Below are 19,663 nucleotides of genomic sequence, written 5' to 3'. Positions count from 1 at the left end.
GCATTTTAATTGTCAAATAAATATATTCTTTTAATTGATTATACTGTAGGTCATTTCTTTGTAAGATATTTCACAATTAAAGCCACAATATGTAAGATTTTTGGATTAAACACCAGAACAATGTCATATTTGTTGACATGTGTACTAACATTATCCCAAATGTTTCCAAGAATGTTTAAATCTACAGAAATAAGCAATTTTAACCAGGACATAGACCTTGTCCGTGTGTCGCTTATTAATGACATCATACCGGCGTTACCCTTGATTTATTAGACTGTAGACTGCAATTGTTTTGATATGTTCACAAACAAATATCTAATCATGTTATATAGCTCAACACAGTAAGTCTTATTGTTTAAATCTCGTTTTCTTAATTTACCGCGAGTACCATGTTTTACCATGCCCGATATTGATGTAGCTTACTGCAGTGTGCAACAGTTATCTAGCTGCTGAGCGAATGCAGAGTAGCATTATAACAACTTCCAACACACATATGTATCTAATATGATAAACAGTGCTGCAGTACCCCACATACGCATTACCGGAAGAAGCAGATGAAATCATTTCAAATGATCATTACAAATCCAGTAATTCTCTTGGTGTCTCCCAGCTATGTATATCCATGATCTTTTTATTTAATCTCTTAGTTTTCCTTTGATTGTGAATATGTTAATTCTGTGTAGTTCACATTCTCTGTTTTGGGCTGGAAAAATGTTTTAATGATAGAATATTAAACATCTATTAAAATATGATTTTAAGCACATTGAATATTTAAAGTATCCTGATATGTTTCTCCCATTATTAGAATTTTAGTTTTTTTTGTTGTTGTTGTTTTTTTATTATTCAGCTGAAGCTACAAGAACTGGAGCAGAACAGTTTTGAAGTTTGAACCAGAATACTTTAAAGTGCCCATCGCCTGGTGTGCAGCGTTGTAGAGTATCAGGTTGAACTCTCACTACTGACTCTGGATATTATTTAATAAAAATATTAAATTATATCTTCTACATGCAGAATAATTTTAAGCATCTCTTAGACTTTATACAGTATCACACTGAATAACAGTTTTTTATGAATTGTTTATATTGTGTCAGAAAGTTAATATTAACTTACACATTCACATGCATATGAATGAATGATAATTTAGTCAAATTATCTGTAGACTATACCTGCAAGTGCAAGTGCCTTTCTTCAGATGTCAAATGTTCAAAGAGAATGATCTTGAAAGGGATATAAATTGAGTGTTGATGTGGAGACTTTGTGAACATTACATGTAACTTGACCGCTTTTGCATTTTCCTGTCATGTGGTCAAACGTGTCATTTATTGGGTTTGTTTTAGAGTAAAGAAAGCTTTATTGTGCAATGTATAGGCCTATAGTTCTTTTTTTCTTCTTATTCTTTTTTTTTTTTTTTCAAATAATTCATATCACTAAGTTCCAAAAGGTTAAAGGTTTAGCTAAGATACATTTTATTAGGCCTATATTTTTTAGTGCTAAAACAAGAGGACCAACAATAATGGAACAAATAATAAAGTTGACATCTTTTAAAGAAGTATGCACACATTACATGCATTATTTTCAGGTTGCTGTGGATTTTATCACTTTACTGGCCAAAGTCTACGACGTCAGAGTCAGGCTGAACTTCCTCAAAAATGTAGTTTAAAAGCAATTAAAGTCCCCCTGCAGTCAATAATGTTATCCCTTAAAACTTAAAAATACTTGATAATCAAAACGACATATTTTAAAGTTTTTTCCCCTCAGAAAAAAGAATTTATCCCTTGCCTTAAAATAACTTTAATGTAACTCTACATCCTTGCTTTATTTATATACGCAAATTCATCGATATGCAAATGAATCCCCGCCTCCACTCAATACCAGCTCGGACTTGATCCACTCCGTCAATATAAACTAAACAATGGCAAGTGAAAATATTGGTTTAATTAAGCCATATGTTCGAACCAGAAACTGATTCAGGAGAAGAAGAGGAAGAGCGAATTATATTTGTCCACAAGTCAATGGCTGCGTCCAAAAACTGGAAAATGCTGCCTTCGGAGGACATATTTCAAGGTAGGAAGGCACGTCCAAATCCAATGTTAGATTCACTTACTTTTTCCTGACGGATGAGCCCTTCCGAATGGAATGCAGGGAGAGTCAGAAACATTTGAGTTCTTGAACTGCATTTTAATACAAACTGCTTAATCTGTGCAAACTCGATTGTCAACAGCAGGGGGAGTAAAATAAACAATCGTTATCAAAGCAACTGCACAACCTAGACATTCTGCTTCATCTGGTTCAGATAAGCTTGTTTGGGCGTTATGGTCTTCATCAAACAGACTTTAAACTGCTTAAATATGAATTTTTGTGATTTATTTATTTTTAAAATTCATGTGTATTTAGGTTCAGGTGATTGGCTCGAAAAAGCCTGGTAGGCTACTCAGTGTAACTGAGTGGCCATGTGGCAGTTTTCTTTTATAAGGGCAACGCATTGAGGATGGGTGTATTTTGACCCTCTTAGTCATAAACATAGTTCTACAGTATATATTGCAATATTTCAGTTTTGCTTCTCTGATCATTGGTTCACTAATATAATCAAATTTATTAGTGAAAGAATAAGGCTATCAGTAAATAAAATGCCTTGTTATAAAATCTTTTTCCACCAGTGAATTCAAAACCTTTGTTTATTGAGGAATCATACAGTGTAGGCTTGTTGTGGATGACAATAGAATCACTATAAATGGTATAAAAAGACAAAAGTTTTTATAAGACAGTGGCATTTGTTTTATTAGAGCTCACAACTACATTCAGATACAACTAATACACACACAGGGCAATATTACTTTAATTTAAATGTTATATTACAGAATTATATCACAGAATTATTATTTGGTACTGTAACCTCTAGCAGTTGAGTACAGTACATGTGCATATGAGCTTCTTCTTTCAGTCTCGTGTCTGTTTGAGTTTCTTCCAGGGAAATGTACCGCTGCATAGCTTATCTCCTCTGGTGCACCCTAAAACCAACACCAAAGTGCTCAATTTACATAACTAAATGAATAAAACATAAAATATTGGGAGTACAGCAATGTAGTATATTTAAATTTTACCTCATTAGCAGGAGATGAAGAAAGTGTTTGTAATGGCTGAGTTTCTGCAAAGAATATTAACTTTCCTTTTAGTTATTTAAAGACATTTAACATTTACACATTTTGATATGTTAATGTGCAAATGTATATTTTGAAATATGTACTCTAAAGTAATCAAACCTCTCTCAATCACATCTCAATGATAAAATCAACATTTAATCATATTTTACTGTGGAACATTATTTAAATTCAGATGGATTTAATTTTAAACAGTTATAGTTTGTAATTTGTGTCAGTTATATTCTAGTAATCAACATTATCACAAAATATGGTCTGAATATTCTTAAAATTCAAATGGCTTACCGGAAAATGTTTCTTGTCGTTTTTGTGTTCTCTTACACAGAAGGATAGCGATGATCACCAAGCACAGTATATTTGTTGCTACCAAAACTGGGACATTTAAGTCAGTCCAGGCGAACTCAGAAATTTCTTCTAAGATTAAAAAAAAGTCTAAATATTCGAACTGCAATTAAGAGGATTTGATGTATCCTATATATATATATATATATATATATATATATATATATATATATATATATATATATATATATATTTCTCACCTCCAATTTCAAGCCTACTTCCATTCCCAAACAGCATCTCTCCACACATGGCCACAGCGCAGTAGTAAGTCCCGGCGTCAGTTAAACTGAGGTTCCTCTTGGGGAGATTGTAGACACAAGACTGTGAATGGGAATCTCTCTCAGACCTCTTCTTGCATTGATCATTGCTGTTTTCATGCTTGTAAATGATTCCTGGATGTGTATCTCCAGTTTCATGTCTAAACCAGTAAACGCTGTGATTTCCTACACATCTCTCAGTGAGAACAGTGCAGTGAAGATTCACAGAGTCTCCTGGGTTAAACTCGTGCTCATTTACCCAAGTATTCGAGTCCTCCGCAGACAAAAACTGCTTTATATGATGATGTCTTGTATTTACCCCTGAAATGAGAAATCTTTGGGGATTATACATTATTATATTATATAGATTAATTTATATATAGTTTTGCTTTGTTTACTTACCTTTATAGTTCAAAAACAGCCCATTACTAAAAGTTATAAGATCATAGTCACGGGTACCGCAGTAATAGATTCCAGTATCTGCTGGCTTTGATTCTTTTATAATTAAAGCAAAATAATTCTTGTTCTTTACAGCTGTCAATCTTTCATCATTCTTGAAGTCTCCATAAAAGGCTGGTGTTGTAGCATCAGCATAGAGAGTGAGGATGCATGTTGGAGCTTCTCCCAGAGATTGCTTGAACCAGGAATAGTAGTTCTCGTGCTCTTCAGAAATAAAGCACTCTAAAGTTATAGTTTCACCTGCATTGAAGGTCTCCAGGACTTTCTTTTGAACTATAGCAGCAGATGTGATGAAGCCTGAGAGGAGAAAAGCACAAGCAGGACCATCAGAGCAGATCAGAATAACACCTCTTCATAAATATAACTTTGCAGAACAAATCTCTCTTCCAGAGCAAACACACCTGTCCTAAAGAGAAGAGAAAATATCAGAAGTTTAAGCATAGTTGAGGTCCTCTGTGCATTTGACAACATCTTATGGAGCATTTGTAAGATGTGTGGGTGTGAAACGCCTGGTTTAGAGGAGTCAAGCCTTGTCTTTCTGATTTAGATGATCTCTGGGTCTGATTGGCTGTTGTCATTTTTCCATTCAGGCTGTCTGGCCCAAAGACGTTTAGCATGTGGTGTGGCTTATCTTTTGTTCTTATGCTCACATTTGGAGTCTTTTGAATCTGGGTCTGGTGTAATGATCGATTGGTAAAATTTAATTCTTGCGAACTCTTTTTTTTCAGTAGTTTTTGACCTTTTATTTCCTTTATTTTATTTTGTTACACAACACGCTCAGAATAATAAAATCTCACCCAGTCATGAACTATTCCAGATAATTCAGCCTGTCATGGATGTTGGACACTCTTTGCATGTTTTTTTTTTTTTTTTTTTTAATGCCTAATCAATTATTTAACCCCAAAACAGGTCCACTTACATGACCACTAACAATATTATCCTGTAAAACATGTCAAGTAATGAACTACTGCCCCCTATGTGCAGTCAATGGAAAAACAGGCTCACAGCACATCCTTTTTGTCAAACTATTACAAGCACACTTTATTATAATTCCTATAATATTAATGTCACAATACCTTAATTTTATTTTCCTATTTTAATGCAAATAACTGCATATTTATTCTTGCAAACTTTATGGTCATGTAGCAGTTTATTATGTGTTAAATCAAGGTTTTTGGGGTTTAAAAACAGCATTAGTTGATTGCAAACAAATATTTACATTTGATATCAGAAATGGGCTTTTGTAAGTTTTTTTTGCGTTGAGAAATACAGAATGAACTTCTGTCAGCTGCACCTTCAGATCCAGAGCATCTAGTTAAATGATCTTCTAGCATGTTAAAGTACAATAACCTTTGTATGTGGCACATTTTGAATCACTGCTTGTGCAGGATTGGTCGGTAATACTCTAAACATGGCCAGATCACAATTTTTTGCTCTTTGCTTTGACGCTTGGGTTTCACTGCAATAAGATGCTGTATGGAAACTTTTACCCACAGAGATCTAAGCACGCTTAAGGCCGTTTGTTTGTTCTCTGTTACTTTCAGAAACAAACGTTGACCGCAACCTAAGCGCTGTGGGTTAAATTCATTGTCTTATATATATATTTAGTGGCATAAGTCTGTTTCCGAAACCATTAGTCAACATGTGAAAGGAACTAATGTGTGGTATGCATGCAGTTGCAGGCTTTAACAGTGCTTTGCGAAAAAGATTGCATTGACATTGAGCCTCCAACACACACAGTACTAAAAATAAGGCACTATATTAAAGCACAATATGACAGTTAAATAATGGCCTTAAAATAGAAGTGAAAGAATCAAGTTTCATTGCTGCACAGTGGTAAACAACTGATTATGCATTGAGAGAAATATTGTTGAAATGTCCATAAAAATAGGACCCAGTGTACTGTGTTAATATGAAATATGAATTTTGCGTATTGATTTTTCGCAGGTGTTTACCTGTTTTTTTTAATTACGTGTTGCATTGTGTTGTGTTTATGGTTAATGAGCTTGGCCTGAGAAATGATGCTTTCAAAGTTGCATTTTATGTTTTTTAATTAAAACAAGGCCGTCAATACACTGCATCTGAACACAAGAAGATAAGTTCTATACAAACATTGTGGTCTTGAATTTAGTGTAGTAATTATTTCACTTCTCTTTTATTGATATTATTAGCACCATCAGCATGTGGTGTTTTGGCAGGTAATTAATACACAATAATAATAATAAAAGCCATTTGAAGGACTTTTTTGAAATGTCACCTGTCTTCTGTTGTCATTTGACCTCTTAACACCAAATTCTTTACACATTTTCAGCTTCATTGTGCAATCAGAACCTGTCTGTAACATTATATTTATTTTTTTTAAAGTATATATACTTTTTTTATTAAAGTTATTGTCATCTGTGACTTGCCCCCTCACTTATAAACAAGGGGTATTTTGTTTGTGGTTATGGAAAGTAGTGTGAAAGGCATGTAGTGTGAATGGTGTTTATGTGGTTTAGCTGCAGTGAGGGGTGTGAAAGATGAGCCGAGGGTCAGTCTGGTGAGCGGAAAACAGTCAAACTGTGATGCTCTTGTGTGCTGACAGGTGCACCCACTGGCACGAAGACATTTTAAGATTTTTTATTTATTTTATATATATATATATATATATATATATATATAAATACACATGACACAATGTTTTGTTTTGAAAGCATGTTCTGCTAATAAATTGCCATGAGCAATATTATAAAAATGTTCATCATGATCAGGCTATACTGCTGCTGCTTACAGAGTATTAAATTGTTGTGAAATGTACACAAAGGTATAATTATGTTTTGAAGTGTATATTTTCAGTTTTGTAATCTGGTCCGCTGAAGTTCCCCTCGGCACGTCTCATTCTACACTGAGCAGCTTCTTCCTGTCAGGGTCTGTATAGGAAATGATATCATTCACAACCCCTGCCTCTTCTGGGGCCTAGTTATATCTTCATGATACATATATAAACAGATCTAAATTAAATTTCTTTTTAGAACTTTCAAATGCATTTGATTTTTCACAACATTTGCATCAAAAATAGTACACATTACAAAGCCCACATACACTTTAAATTTATGGCATAGGCAATAGCGCATAAATATTAGCATCTTGATGAAAATATAGCTTGTAAACATAAAAATAGGCTACAATATTTGACCATGTGTCATTGTTGGACTATCTGGTAGCAGAATACACAACATCTGTATCCTCAGCATGTCTGGCTGCTCTTCTGGTTTTCTGTTTGGAGAACTGTAGAGCAGCATACAACGTTGAATGAGGCTCCTGTAAAAAATCCAAAGGCACTTTTAACGACAGAGCCACTGTAAGCTTTCACTTATTAAATTCAAATCAAATGTGTTTAGAAGAAAATCAATGCATTTAGCAAAACAAAGGAAAATTATTATATATAAAATAGACTTAGTAGCATTGAACTTCATGATATACATTCACTGTTGTCATGTACATTTGATTATTTAATTCTGATGTTGGGAGAATTTGGGAAATAGTCAGGGAAAGAGAAATTTAGCTGATATTGTTCCTGATTTGTAGTCCACACATATAAAATGCAAGATACTTTAAATTTTATAACCCAATATTTATTGCTTTTTTCCTCACTTTATTTAAGAATAAATCATATTTAATTTTGCTCAGATAGAGCGATATTCTTTTCTATAGATCTGGATTCTTACAAAAAGATTTAAACCATGCAGTCCTATATAAACAGAAAAACAGACGCAGGCCTGCAATCTATATGCGAAAGATCCTCAAGAAACAAACTGTATCCATCATGAAGAATTTTAGACATTTAAGGAATATTGATAAACTGATATTAGAAACGTTATTATATGCTTTTAAAATTATTGTGATTTTAACTCCTTTAAATAGCAGAGATGCACATATTCAAATCTTTTGTACACGTGTCAAGATGATGTCAAACTCGGGACTAATTGGGAGTTCTGAGTGAAATATGCTTTGCTTTTTATTTGTGAATTTGAATTTAATTTTCACATAGTAAAATCAGCTACTATTATTTTTCATTTTAAGTATAAATTTACCTCATGGTGTTGTGTTATATGCTGATCAGCATCTGACAACACAGAAAGACATTTAATCGATTTACAGTGTTTTACATTATAATTTATGTTAAAGACATTAATTATCAAAAATTGTTTCACAGTACAGTTATTTGCCATTCATACACAAACTATGTTAACACATTCACAACTTAAATCTGTTCAAATGAATAGATAATCTTACCTTTTTTCTGTGTTTTTCTGATCTTAACAATGACAAGGGCAAGAGGAATGGCAATGAGAATAATAATAATACCAGCAAAAATATAGGTCAGTTTATAAAAGATGTTTCCAGCACAGTCTTTTGTAGAAATCAAACTCTCCTTGAGATCTGTTAAAAGGAAATCACATTTTACTCTACCAAGACACAATCATATAAAAGCATTATTGTGTATGGAATTATGAATGTTAAAGTGTTAAAGAAAGTCAGATGATAAACACCTTTATTTGTAATTTCTGTTTCATTTTTCAGTGGTGTAATGCTCCTTTCTGTGCAATAAATGATTGAAATATATTAGTCATTTAGAAAATTAACACTTCTTATCCATAAAGCGTCACTGAAAAGTGGTCTGGAAATCATAATGATGAATGTCTGTATTTTGCAAATGTTGGGAAGCAGTTCCTCTAGTGCTGTTGATAAAGAAAGATTACCTTTAATATCTAGGTGTGTTCCACCACCAAATGTGATCACCCAGCTATGCCAACCACAGTAGTACAGGCCAGAATCAAAAATATCCACATTTAAAATCCTTAGGGAGGTGTTTTCTCTGTTTAGAGACATCACAAGATGGTCTGGTTGAAATCCATTTGAATATTTTGCCTCTACTTCAACATCGTAAGGTAACATCATATATACAATGCTAAGAGGTACAGCACAGTTTTTTTGCTTGAACCAGTGCATGTTGTTTCCAATTTTTAAGGTGTGTTGACACCAAAGAGTGACGTTATCTCCTGGTCGAGCTGATATATTAGTTATCTTTGATGCTGTAGCTGTGCACAAACCTAAAACCCACAGAGGAATAACAAATAACTTTATATTAATATTTATAACACTGATAATACACGAGAAAATGCTGCATTTAGAACTATCTCATACCTGATGTTTACTAATTAATATTGAATTAATAATTCCTATCTTGTATGACTGAAACAATTATAGTGCAGTAATGCTTACCCATGCCACAGATCAACAGTGCTGAGATTATTAAATGATCCATCACTGTACTGAATCAAACTAGAACAGATGAGGAAATTAAGATGAGGAAATCGATGTGCTTTATTTATATGAGGGGGTGTGGCTTATGCAAATATCCAAACTATGACAAACCTGTCAATCAACAGGCAACTCCACAGCTCATATTGCCAGTTCAAAAAAAGAAGTATCATTATTGATCAGATGTATTGATTTGATGCTTGTTTACTGATTTTGCTGCCCATAATTTCCCCATAGCTCTTTTGAGAATACATTTTCCTAAGCAGATTTACAGCTAAATCAGATAAAAAGCATCTTTCACTCTTGTGTGTCTTTGAACATGTGTTTTATTGAACATTTCTGAATTATATTCTCAACATGATACATTTTACCTGGCCCACAATTGGTTAACCTGATTTTATCCTCATTTTAATTCTGTGAAGGCCCAGGGATGAAGCATATGACACTGAGTTGGAACCTCAGCTTTCTGCCTAACAATTTGACCTCTGATAATTACACTTAAAAAAAACAAACAAACAAAAAAACCCTGTGATATTACTCGGGTGGTAATAATAACCATAGCAAATAAGTTTTAGATCATGTTATGTTTCAAGTAGTGTAAGTGTACACAACAGTTGAGTACTTGGCTTGTCTGCTGTTTTGGGTCTCTTGTTTTTGAAATGCACCGCAGCATATTCTACTGTATCATTTTCCTGCAAAGAAGCAGAAATGTCTTTCAAGATTCTAATCCAAGACATCTTAGATTTTATTCTCAAGCCTGTTTTCCTTATTCTTAGCCCAAAAAAAATTCTACTACAAAAAATAGAAAAAGCTACTGTTCATGTCCTTAACAACCAACAGAATTAAAAATAATATTGTTCAGAAACATAAAATAATAGTTAATACTATAAAACAATCCAAAAATATATTATAAAATAAAATTTTCATTTAATTTCAAATCAATTAATTAATTTAATCTTGTTCTTTACAAAAAGGTCAAAGTAAGTGTAATCTGGGAGAAAACACAACACTGATGTTAAAAAGAATTGGAACAAAGACAGAGATTTGCTTGTTCTCATTTCTACTTTGATATATTTTGAAATTGTTTTATTTATCCCTCAGAATAATCAAAGTTTACCTTGTCATCATGCTGTTGTGCTTGACATTCAGCGACTACCACATAGGAGAGGAAAAACAATCAGTTACTGTTAAGATATTGAGAGAATTAATTTTTTTTTTAAAGTATTGCACATTTGTGATTAACATGTGATTGATCTATTTAACCATATGTAAATATCATACCTTTTTTATGCTTCTGCCTTTTATGCTCCCTGATAATTGCTAAAATGAGAGGAATAATACATGTAAAAACAATGATGCCACCAAATAGGAGGGTCAGCGTGAAAAAAATGTCTTCTGAACACTCCTCGGTACTAGACACGGGCGATTTCTCATCATCTGTAAAAAGTGGATATTTCAGTTGTACATTTTACTTTTTGCCACAAAGAACATATTACATATATGAGAGACTGACAACACAATAAACAACATTCACATATTGAACACCTGCAGATTCAATTAAGCACAGTAAAAGAAAATAAAAGAACAAACATACCCTTTTTTGAGGTCCTTGTGTCATTTGTCTCTGATATAACATTCTTTTCTGAATGGGTAAAAATAGTTGAATAGTATGAATCATTTACCAAAAAAAAAAAAAAAAAAAAAAAGAACATGAGAGGCTGCATATATGAACATATAATAAGATTCAACAAGATACCTTTTATTTCAAGCCTGGTTCCATCACCAAATATCATGTGGTGCTGTCCCATAGCTCCACAAAAATAGAAGCCAGAATCAGAAGTACTTGCATTCTTAATTGTTAGGGTCGTGCTTTTGCTGAACTGATGCATGACCAGGTGCTCATTTGTGAAATTGTTGAAATAATTTGCCTCTACCTTCTGAAGACTTCCATCGTATAACATGTGCACAATAGGAACTGGTACATCACCGTCTGTTTGTTTGAACCAGTACAGGTGTCCAGTACCATTGATAGCATGTGGACACCACATAGAGACACTTTGTCCTGGCTGAGCCTTTGTGCTTGCTGTCGAAAATGTAACTTGGAGAAAACCTGAAAGCCATTTAAAAAAAAAAAATCATAGCACACCACAAAACATTTTATCACTAAAAATGTGTTTGCCCATTTCAATAACTCTCCAAATATTTCATACATGTCTCACATCATAGAATTGTAGTTTACAGAAGATAATTATTCTTACCCGTTCCAAAGAGCAATAATGCTGCAGTTGAAATACGCAACATTTCTGCACTGTCAAACCAGAGCTAAGGAGGAAATTAAGTGGGTGATATCAAGGAGGAGGAGTGACTTTTACCACTGAAAAAATTATAAGACCTCCCAATGAAATGGCCAGTCAGGATCAGACACGTCATATGACACAAAAAATCGATTACACTACTTTGTTTTTAGTCTTCTTTTTCCATTGCTCTGAAAATGTTTGGCATTTCTTGAATGAATTAAATTAGAATTTGTGATTTAATGAATTTTCAAAATGTGGTCATGGCTTTATTAATTATAATTATAAGATCTTAAGATGCGTGTATGTTACTATTTGGCTACTCATTTGCATGAAGTCACCTACTGTCTAGAGCCTGCAAGCCTGCTGAACTACATGTGATGTTAAACCCAATGATGTGCATTGGGCCTAACAGCCTGCAGTCTCAGCTTCAGATGTCATGCCCACAGACGGTTGGATGCATCTGATGCATATGGCACACTTAAAGGTGCTACAGAGGATGTTTTGTTTTATATATTTTGCAATATTACTCGAAACTGTCTTTACTAACTGATAAAAGACTATTTATTAGCTGCATTGAAAGGAATAATATTAAAGGTTCCATTTTTCGTGTTTTTTTGAAGCTTTGATTGTGTTTATAGTGTGCAATATAACATGTGTTCATGTTTCGCGTGTAAAAAAACACAGTATTTTTCACATAATTTACTTATCTGTATACCGCTGTTTCCACTGTCATAAAAACGGGCTGATGACTTCCTTGTTCTATGAAGTCCCTCCTTCAGAAATACGTAACGAGTTCTGATTGTGCCAGCGGTTCGTTCCTGTGTTGTGATTCGACAGCAGCTTAGCGCTCCTTGCCCGGAAAGGTCACGCCTCTTACCATAACGTGCGCTGCACATAGTTTTACATGTGAATTATTGTGGTGTTGTGCCGAATGAACACAAAAGACAATAATTCCCGAGAGACTGAACTCTATAATCTCCACAAGCAGTGACAGAAAATGTACGTTAGCACTCACTCATACGGAAAACAGCCATATACATGAACATAGTCCCCTCTTGTGGCCATTATGTGCACTGCAGTCCAACATTAACTATTGCAGTAAGGATACCACAATTATAATTTTCGGGAACCGAGTTAAACATAAATTGTAACCATTGATCGCTAAGTACAGCGTCCCTGGGAAGGCCAAACAAAGGTAATTGGACTGCTGGATGAAAATAACACCGTTTCGACGACATGGCGACAAACAAACTCTACAAACGCAACTCTTGCTCTTCTCTGTGGGAGCGCAACAAGACCACGCCCCCTTTTTTGTGTATTCCTGTGGGCGGAGGTTAGTCAAAAAACTGTTTTAGTGACGTCATTAAAGAAGGAAGTAGAGGGATGTAGTCCAAACTGGCTGTTCGATGTAGGCGACTTCTGTTAAATAAAATATCTTGCTTGGCATTGAACTTTGAGCTTTAAAATTTTACAGATTTTATTTATACTCTAACAACAACATTACACACTAACTAAAGTTTGAAACATGGGATCACGAAGAATGGGACCTTTAATATACATCATCTGTGCACGAGGTAGGGCCTTAAAAACATCAATTGTTTGCACATTCATCGCATAAACGATTGGCCCTCTGGCTTGTCAATCACTGCCATGACATTCCTTGTGAGAGACGTGCGCGCTCCAGTAACTTTCCACAGACGCCGCATGCAATGTTTTTGTCAGGAGTAACAACTGCAGATCATGAGTTACCTGCGGTGAGTCCGACATAATGAATCCACAAACACGACACAGCAAATGCCGGAGGTAAACAAACACTCGTGATTCAATACTCATGCACGAGTTTTGGGAGGCATTCCCCTGAAAGGCGTTCCCCCGCATGCGCTCATTTCAAAAACTCACTAACAGTCTTTAGTTTCTCAGTCGTCAAAAACATCCTCTGTAGCACCTTTAACTGGAAACACTTCAGGAGTTTCGAAGTCGTCATCTGATCAATTGAATTCTACATAATTTTCGGGAGACCTGGAAACAAAGCTGTCATGTTTCCAACTGTGACAATGAGCACTTATCAGGATCAGCTAAACGCTGGATTTTCAAAAGTATATGAAGTTTGCGGCTCCGTTGTTGTAGTAAATTTGCACTATGTTCTTGAATGAATAATTTCACTCCCCTAAACATAATGTAGAACAAAAAGAACTGTGATTGGTCGTGTTACATGTCGGTCAAATGTCCTCTTGGGCGGTCCTTGGCCAGTGAAAGCTGCGATGGAGTCCTGACCTTCAGTCTAAAGGTCTGGCTATGCGAGACTAAGGCTGGGCACACACTTGAAGATTTTAAGCCTGATTTTCAGACCGATTTGCAACCCCCAATGATCTGGGCGGTGTGGTCTGATTCGTGGCTTCTTGCAACTGAGTTTTTGTACAAAAACTCCTCAATTGCGTGGTGTCATTACAATAATTTTACTGCTCCTGATCGTGTAGAAGTCCACACAATCCCAAATCGTAAATATCAAACATGTTTGATCTTTACATCTCTTGATCGGGCTGCCTCTGATGTGATACCTACGATAGTCAATGAGAGCGAGCCAGCTTTACCTGCCAGATGTTGCGTGCTTCTTTACTCCTAATGTGTGTGCACCTACTATAAAACATGCCACGAAAGTGGAGTATTGAGGAAGACCACCCATATTCTTTTGATCTCCTTTGATTTTCTTCCCATCAAGTCACGTTTGATCTCGTGAGTCTCAATGAGATCTCGTCTCACTGTGAAAATGTCACTACAGTCCACAGGTGTGTGGTCTTGTGGTCCGGACGAATCTTCTAGTGTGCATTCAGAGGATTGTGATGCTAAAAATCGGTTTAAACTGCCCTCATGTCTGTGGTTTCCCACAGTTTTAAAATCGGTTAAGATTTTAGATTTTAAGATTTTTTGTAAGTTGGCTAGTGTGTGCAGGCCTAAGCAGCATGTGACCTTTGAAAGTCAAATAAGTGTTCTTTTCAGTAAGTGTGCATTACATGTTAACTATTTTTCCACCGCATTTTTATTTGCACAAATGTTTTGTATTAAGTAATTGTATTATGATGGTGGGATAAAGTTTAAGCATAAGTAGCAAGTCTGATTAGATTGCCATCCCTTACTGTTGCTTCTAGTGGTTTTCAAAATCATAGCCAGCACCCTCTTTTTTCTATACAAAAACACTTTACTGGATGAAAGTGAAAGTGACATGTGAAGGCCAAGTATAGTAACCAATACTTGTCCTCTGCATTTAACCCATCCAAGTAGGTGCACATACATTAAGAGTAGTGAGTACACATACTGAAAACAGTTGAAGACACACCCAAAGCCATGGGCAGCCATTTTGCTGTGGTGCCCAGGGAGTGATTGGTGGTTAGGTGCCTTGCTCAAAAGGCACCTCAGTCATTTCCTGGTTACCAGTCTGATTCTCTAACCATTAGGCCATAACTGCCCTGGATGAAGGGCGGGTCTAGATTGCTCACTTGGTTGAGTTGAGATTGATGACAGTCTTGAATTCACAAATTCTATTGCAATATGTTTTTTATAAAACATGCCGAATGCTTTGTGCCACTAAAGGACTAACATGTATCATGTACACCATTTTAGATAGAAAATGATCATAATTATGCATTATTTTTGAGATGATGTTAAAGTCACCATGAAATCAAAAATGACAGTTCTTTTTTATGGAATTTAACAGTATAGAGGATAATTTCCCTGTAATATTCACCTATTTTTCTCTAATATGCTGCACTTTCCCGCCGGAACACGCCCCCTCAGCTGGACTGAGTGGCAAAAGAGCCTGCTGCACGACTAAATTTAATAGGGGAAACTGTGAAAACATGAGAAAAACAAACAATTATCAGTTTAAACTAAAAATTGGAGTCAATAGTGTTCCTTAAAACTTACCAAAGATTCAGTGATCCATGGATATTGACATGCAGCCAGCAATTGCATTTCCTGATATTTATATGTACTTATATTTATGTGTTTATATTTATATGGTATTTTGATGCCGGGGAGATACATAAAGCAAATTTGCCTGTGAATGCTACATAAATACAATATAGGCAGATCTAAATCCAGGTGATCGCTTATATCAATGTTATATTGTCATATCGTCCAGCCCTAAGGTTTCCATCAGCTTTTATTTAAAAATGCCCAATTATGCAGAATATAAGATGGTAAATATGTAATTGATGAGTTGTCAATACAATAAATAACAATGCAAAATATAGGGAATGATTTTTTTCACAAAATTCAACATTTTGACAAAACGATAACTGCAAATCCACATTTTGCTGCCCGGAGTCCAGTTGTTTTTGTGAATTGCAGCAATCCATTTGCTTCTCTTTTCTTTAGCTTTCGGCAGTCTGTGAAAATAGACCTCAGATTTCTTGTCAAATCTATTTGTACAATCAGTCGCAAAGGTCTTTCCAGTTTTAGATGTGTTTTGTGTGTTTTTCGTGGCATTCAAGATGAAACCAATGCTGCCACTCAGTCTTTTTGCTACTCAGTGGGCGTAACTGCAGTCACTCCGGCCGATGGTGATGTCATGTGCATACCCCCTATTTATTAAAAAAGATTTATCTATGCACAGCATTATTTATTTTTTTTTTTTAATTACTGCACCCTCATAATCTTTATTCAAAATATCTTCTCTTCTATTCTCTGATGGCGTGCTGCGCACATTGTGATATCGATGCTAAAATGACATATGCAGCCCTAATGGCCATTTCGTTTCTCCATTTTAATCTTATGTTTAACTCACAGCAGATTGCACGTCATTGGTTGCTTAGTAAAAGACATGAGAGTTGATTATCAAACTCGATGGAGTGGGTTATAATTTTCTAGCTAGACATAAGATAAGATTTTGATAAAAATGATTAGGCAGAGGTGTGGTGTAGTTAGAGAGGATGAATGCAAAAATACTTTATTAACAGAGGATTTACCAAAACCATACTCAAACTAAATGTCAGCATCATTCGACAAAAGAGAGCCGGAAACACTGAGATCAAACAAAGATGGGATTAACACAGGTGTAGCAAACGAGAGATCTGATGAGTAACCATAGTAACAAACAAGATTGAAATGAGTAACCAAGGAGAATGAGAACACACAAATGGGAGCAAACCAGGCAGAGTGAAAACAAAGTCAAAATGAGCATAACTGTGACATTACACGCCCCTTCCGGAAGGGGTGTCTACATGCCGTAAACAGAGTCCAACAGAGGGGGAGGGTGGGTGCTCTGGAAAAGGATGAGGGACTAGCAAATGACTGGAGAGAATAGAGGAGATGATGGCGGAAGAAACCAAGGTGGCGATGATTGTGGGAGGAGCAAGGGAGGACCCAGGAGCAGGAGTAGCCAGGTGGTGACCCAGAGAGAAGCTCATGGCGGAGCTGACAGAGGGAGGAGCCATGGTGGAGGCTTGGCTGACGACATCCGTGTAATGACTGATGGAGTTGAAGCTGATGGAAATGGAGCCCTGGATGCAGACGGAGAGCAGATGGGACAGAGCAATGCTGATGGTTCTGGAGACCAAGGCAGAGCTGGAGCGATTAGCGTCTGAGGTAGAGCCAGAGTACCAGAAGACTGAGGTGGAGCCAGAGGGAAGGCGAAGCCAGACTGAGCCAAAGGGGTGGAGAAACGGAGCGCAGCAGGATGGCTCGTAAGTGTATGCCGCAGGTAGGGCAACGTCTAACCAAGAGGGAGCCGGAAGGATGAGAGAGCCCAGTGGAGCCACAAGGACGATAGTCTCTGGCGGAGCTGGTGGAGGGAAGAGCCAAGGCGGAGCTGACAGGTCAACAGGCCAAGATGGAGTGACCGGATCAGCAGACAGAGGTGAAGCCATGAGATCCTCTTGACTAGGCAGAGCTAGATCAAGGAAGATCAACACAGCATTGGGTTGGGGAGAAGACAAGGGGCTAAAGGGAACCAGCAAAGGCAGGGCCTTTTGATGCTCCAGGAGATCAGTATCCCACAGAACTTCACATTCAAGGCTGTTGAAACAGATTCTGGCTCCTTTCCCCACTGAATTGTTACCTAGCACAACCAGTGGAAGATGTCACTGCCATCATAATGCTCACTTGACCACATGGAACGTAAAATATCACCAAACCTCTTTTCAGAGACTTTGGCATTGTTGTACATTTATCAGTATATGATTTTCTAATTTACATTAGATGATATATATCTGATGCCAGTTAGTAACAAATAATCTTTGTTTGATGCATAACAATGTTCTTCACCTTATTAGTTTTTAGATTAAATTGGATCTTATGCACTTATCTATAAAACCCATACACAAATCTATAAATTGCAAATGATCTTAAAATTGTGCGCTGCTGAATGTTTTCAAATCTCCGCCTTGTAAATGCAGCCTAATTAATGTTATTAACATATAAAAGATCACTATTCAATGTTCAAATCCTTTACTTAAGAATAGAGAGAATGGTGAGAAAATATGTCACATGCAATAAAATGCCCACAACAAATACACCTAAACATTAAAAATGTAAATTTAAATAACTTCTACATGCAAAATAATTTTAAGCATCTCTGTCATTATATACAGTACTGTATATAAAAACGGAATAACTCTGAGTGTTTTTTTTTATTAATTATTTATATTGTGTCAGAAAGTTAACTTTCTTAAAAAAAGTCATACTTGCACATTAACGTGCATGATTTATGACATTTTAGTCATCTTAAATTATCTGTAGAGGACTACAACCTCAACCAACATTTCTTCAAATGACAAATGTTAAAAAAAATGATCTTACCCACTTTTGTCACATCTTCCTGTCATGTGGTTATTGGGTTGGTTTTCGAGTTGTGAAAGCTTATTGTACCTGCATATAATATAATATTTTTATAAGAATACATATAACTAAGTTCCAATGTTTAGCTAAGAAATTTACGTTTTATTACTTATTTGGGTTACACTTTATTTTGATAGTACACTTTAGACATTCTACTAACTCTTTGCAACCATGTCAACTAACTCTCTGGAGGATTAGTAGACTGTTAGTTTAGGGTTTGGAGAATAAGTTGTGTTACGATCCTCGGCATCTGTGTTCCTGTGTGGGCTGATGTTCTGTATGAGTGTGCAAGGATTGGTTGCTGACGGAGGAACCTGATTGGTGGACCTGCTGATGTGCTGCTTTAAAGGTGCCATAGAACGTCTTTTCAAAAGATGTAATATAAGTCTAAGATGTCCCCTGAATGTGTCTCTGAAGTTTCAGCTCAAAATACCCCATAGATTTTTTTTTATTATTATTTTTTTTTTAACTGCTTATTTTGCCGCAATCATTAAATATTCACCAATTCAGGCTGCGGCCCCTTTAAATTCTCGTGTTCCCTGACCCCGGAGCTCGTGCTTGCCTTAAACAGCATAAACAAAGTTCACACAGCTAATATAACCCTCAAAATGGATTTTTACAAAGTGTTCGTCATGCAGAATGTCTAATTGCATAAGTATGGTATTTATTTGGATGTTTACATTTAATTCTGAATGAGTTTGATAGTGCTCCGTGGCTAAAGCTAAAATTGCACAGTTGGAGAGATTTATAAAGAATGAAGTTGTGTTTATGCATTATACAGACTGCAAGTGTTTAAAAATGAAAATAGCGATGGCTCTTGTCTCCGATGGTAACTTTAACCACATTTAACAGTACATTAGCAACATGCTAACGAAACATTTAGAAAGAAAATTTACAAATATCACTAAAAACATCATGTAATCATGGATCATGTCAGTTATTATTGCTCCATCTGCCATTTTTTCGCTGGTGCTTGCTTGCCTAGTCTGATGATTCAGCTGTGCACAGATCC

General features: G+C 35.7%; 2 protein-coding genes across 3 annotated transcripts; both read right to left on the bottom strand.

Annotated features, from left to right (window-relative positions):
* Positions 1-2,770: 2,770 nt before the first annotated feature.
* LOC137030571 (uncharacterized) lies at positions 2,771-4,705 on the bottom strand. 2 transcript variants are annotated; one of them, XM_067400975.1, is made up of 6 exons: positions 4,618-4,705; positions 4,160-4,513; positions 3,701-4,078; positions 3,444-3,572; positions 3,102-3,145; positions 2,771-3,008 (listed from the first exon to the last, which is right to left on the bottom strand). In XM_067400975.1, exons 1-6 carry the CDS (start codon positions 4,697-4,699, stop codon positions 2,877-2,879), a joined length of 1,119 nt encoding a protein of 372 aa, XP_067257076.1. In that variant the 5' UTR covers positions 4,700-4,705; the 3' UTR covers positions 2,771-2,876. The 2 variants fall into 2 exon arrangements, with proteins under 2 accessions (XP_067257076.1, XP_067257077.1); XM_067400976.1 differs by having other exon boundaries at positions 3,444-3,569.
* A 1,630-nt stretch (positions 4,706-6,335) lies between these two features.
* LOC137030573 (uncharacterized) lies at positions 6,336-11,846 on the bottom strand. The gene is made up of 11 exons (XM_067400977.1): positions 11,779-11,846; positions 11,277-11,630; positions 11,115-11,162; positions 10,802-10,957; positions 10,638-10,672; positions 9,482-10,212; positions 8,959-9,309; positions 8,749-8,796; positions 8,492-8,638; positions 8,290-8,321; positions 6,336-7,516 (listed from the first exon to the last, which is right to left on the bottom strand). Exons 6-11 carry the CDS (start codon positions 9,522-9,524, stop codon positions 7,409-7,411), a joined length of 729 nt encoding a protein of 242 aa, XP_067257078.1. The 5' UTR covers positions 9,525-10,212; positions 10,638-10,672; positions 10,802-10,957; positions 11,115-11,162; positions 11,277-11,630; positions 11,779-11,846; the 3' UTR covers positions 6,336-7,408.
* Between the last annotated feature and the right edge of the window lie 7,817 nt (positions 11,847-19,663).

The sequence above is a fragment of the Chanodichthys erythropterus genome, chromosome 11 (genome assembly GCF_024489055.1).
Source record: "Chanodichthys erythropterus isolate Z2021 chromosome 11, ASM2448905v1, whole genome shotgun sequence".
Taxonomy (NCBI): Eukaryota; Metazoa; Chordata; class Actinopteri; order Cypriniformes; family Xenocyprididae; genus Chanodichthys; species Chanodichthys erythropterus.
Note: the sequence above shows the minus strand (reverse complement) of the source record. Positions and strands in the feature narration are given on the sequence as shown.

Excerpts from the sequence above, each read along its gene's own strand:
- LOC137030571 (XM_067400975.1), bottom strand. The coding sequence starts at position 4,699 with ATGCTCCATAAGATGTTGTCAAATGCACAGAGGACCTCAACTATGCTT. Across the intron at positions 4,079-4,159 it reads GCTGTTTTTGAACTATAAAG|GGGTAAATACAAGACATCAT; the intron begins GTAAGTAAACAA and ends TTCTCATTTCAG. Across the intron at positions 3,146-3,443 it reads ACGACAAGAAACATTTTCCG|AAACTCAGCCATTACAAACA; the intron begins GTAAGCCATTTG and ends TATTCTTTGCAG.
- LOC137030573 (XM_067400977.1), bottom strand. The coding sequence starts at position 9,524 with ATGGATCATTTAATAATCTCAGCACTGTTGATCTGTGGCATGG. Across the intron at positions 9,310-9,481 it reads ACTGTTGATCTGTGGCATGG|GTTTGTGCACAGCTACAGCA; the intron begins GTAAGCATTACT and ends TGTGGGTTTTAG. Across the intron at positions 8,322-8,491 it reads CAGAAAAACACAGAAAAAAG|ATGCTGATCAGCATATAACA; the intron begins GTAAGATTATCT and ends CTGTGTTGTCAG.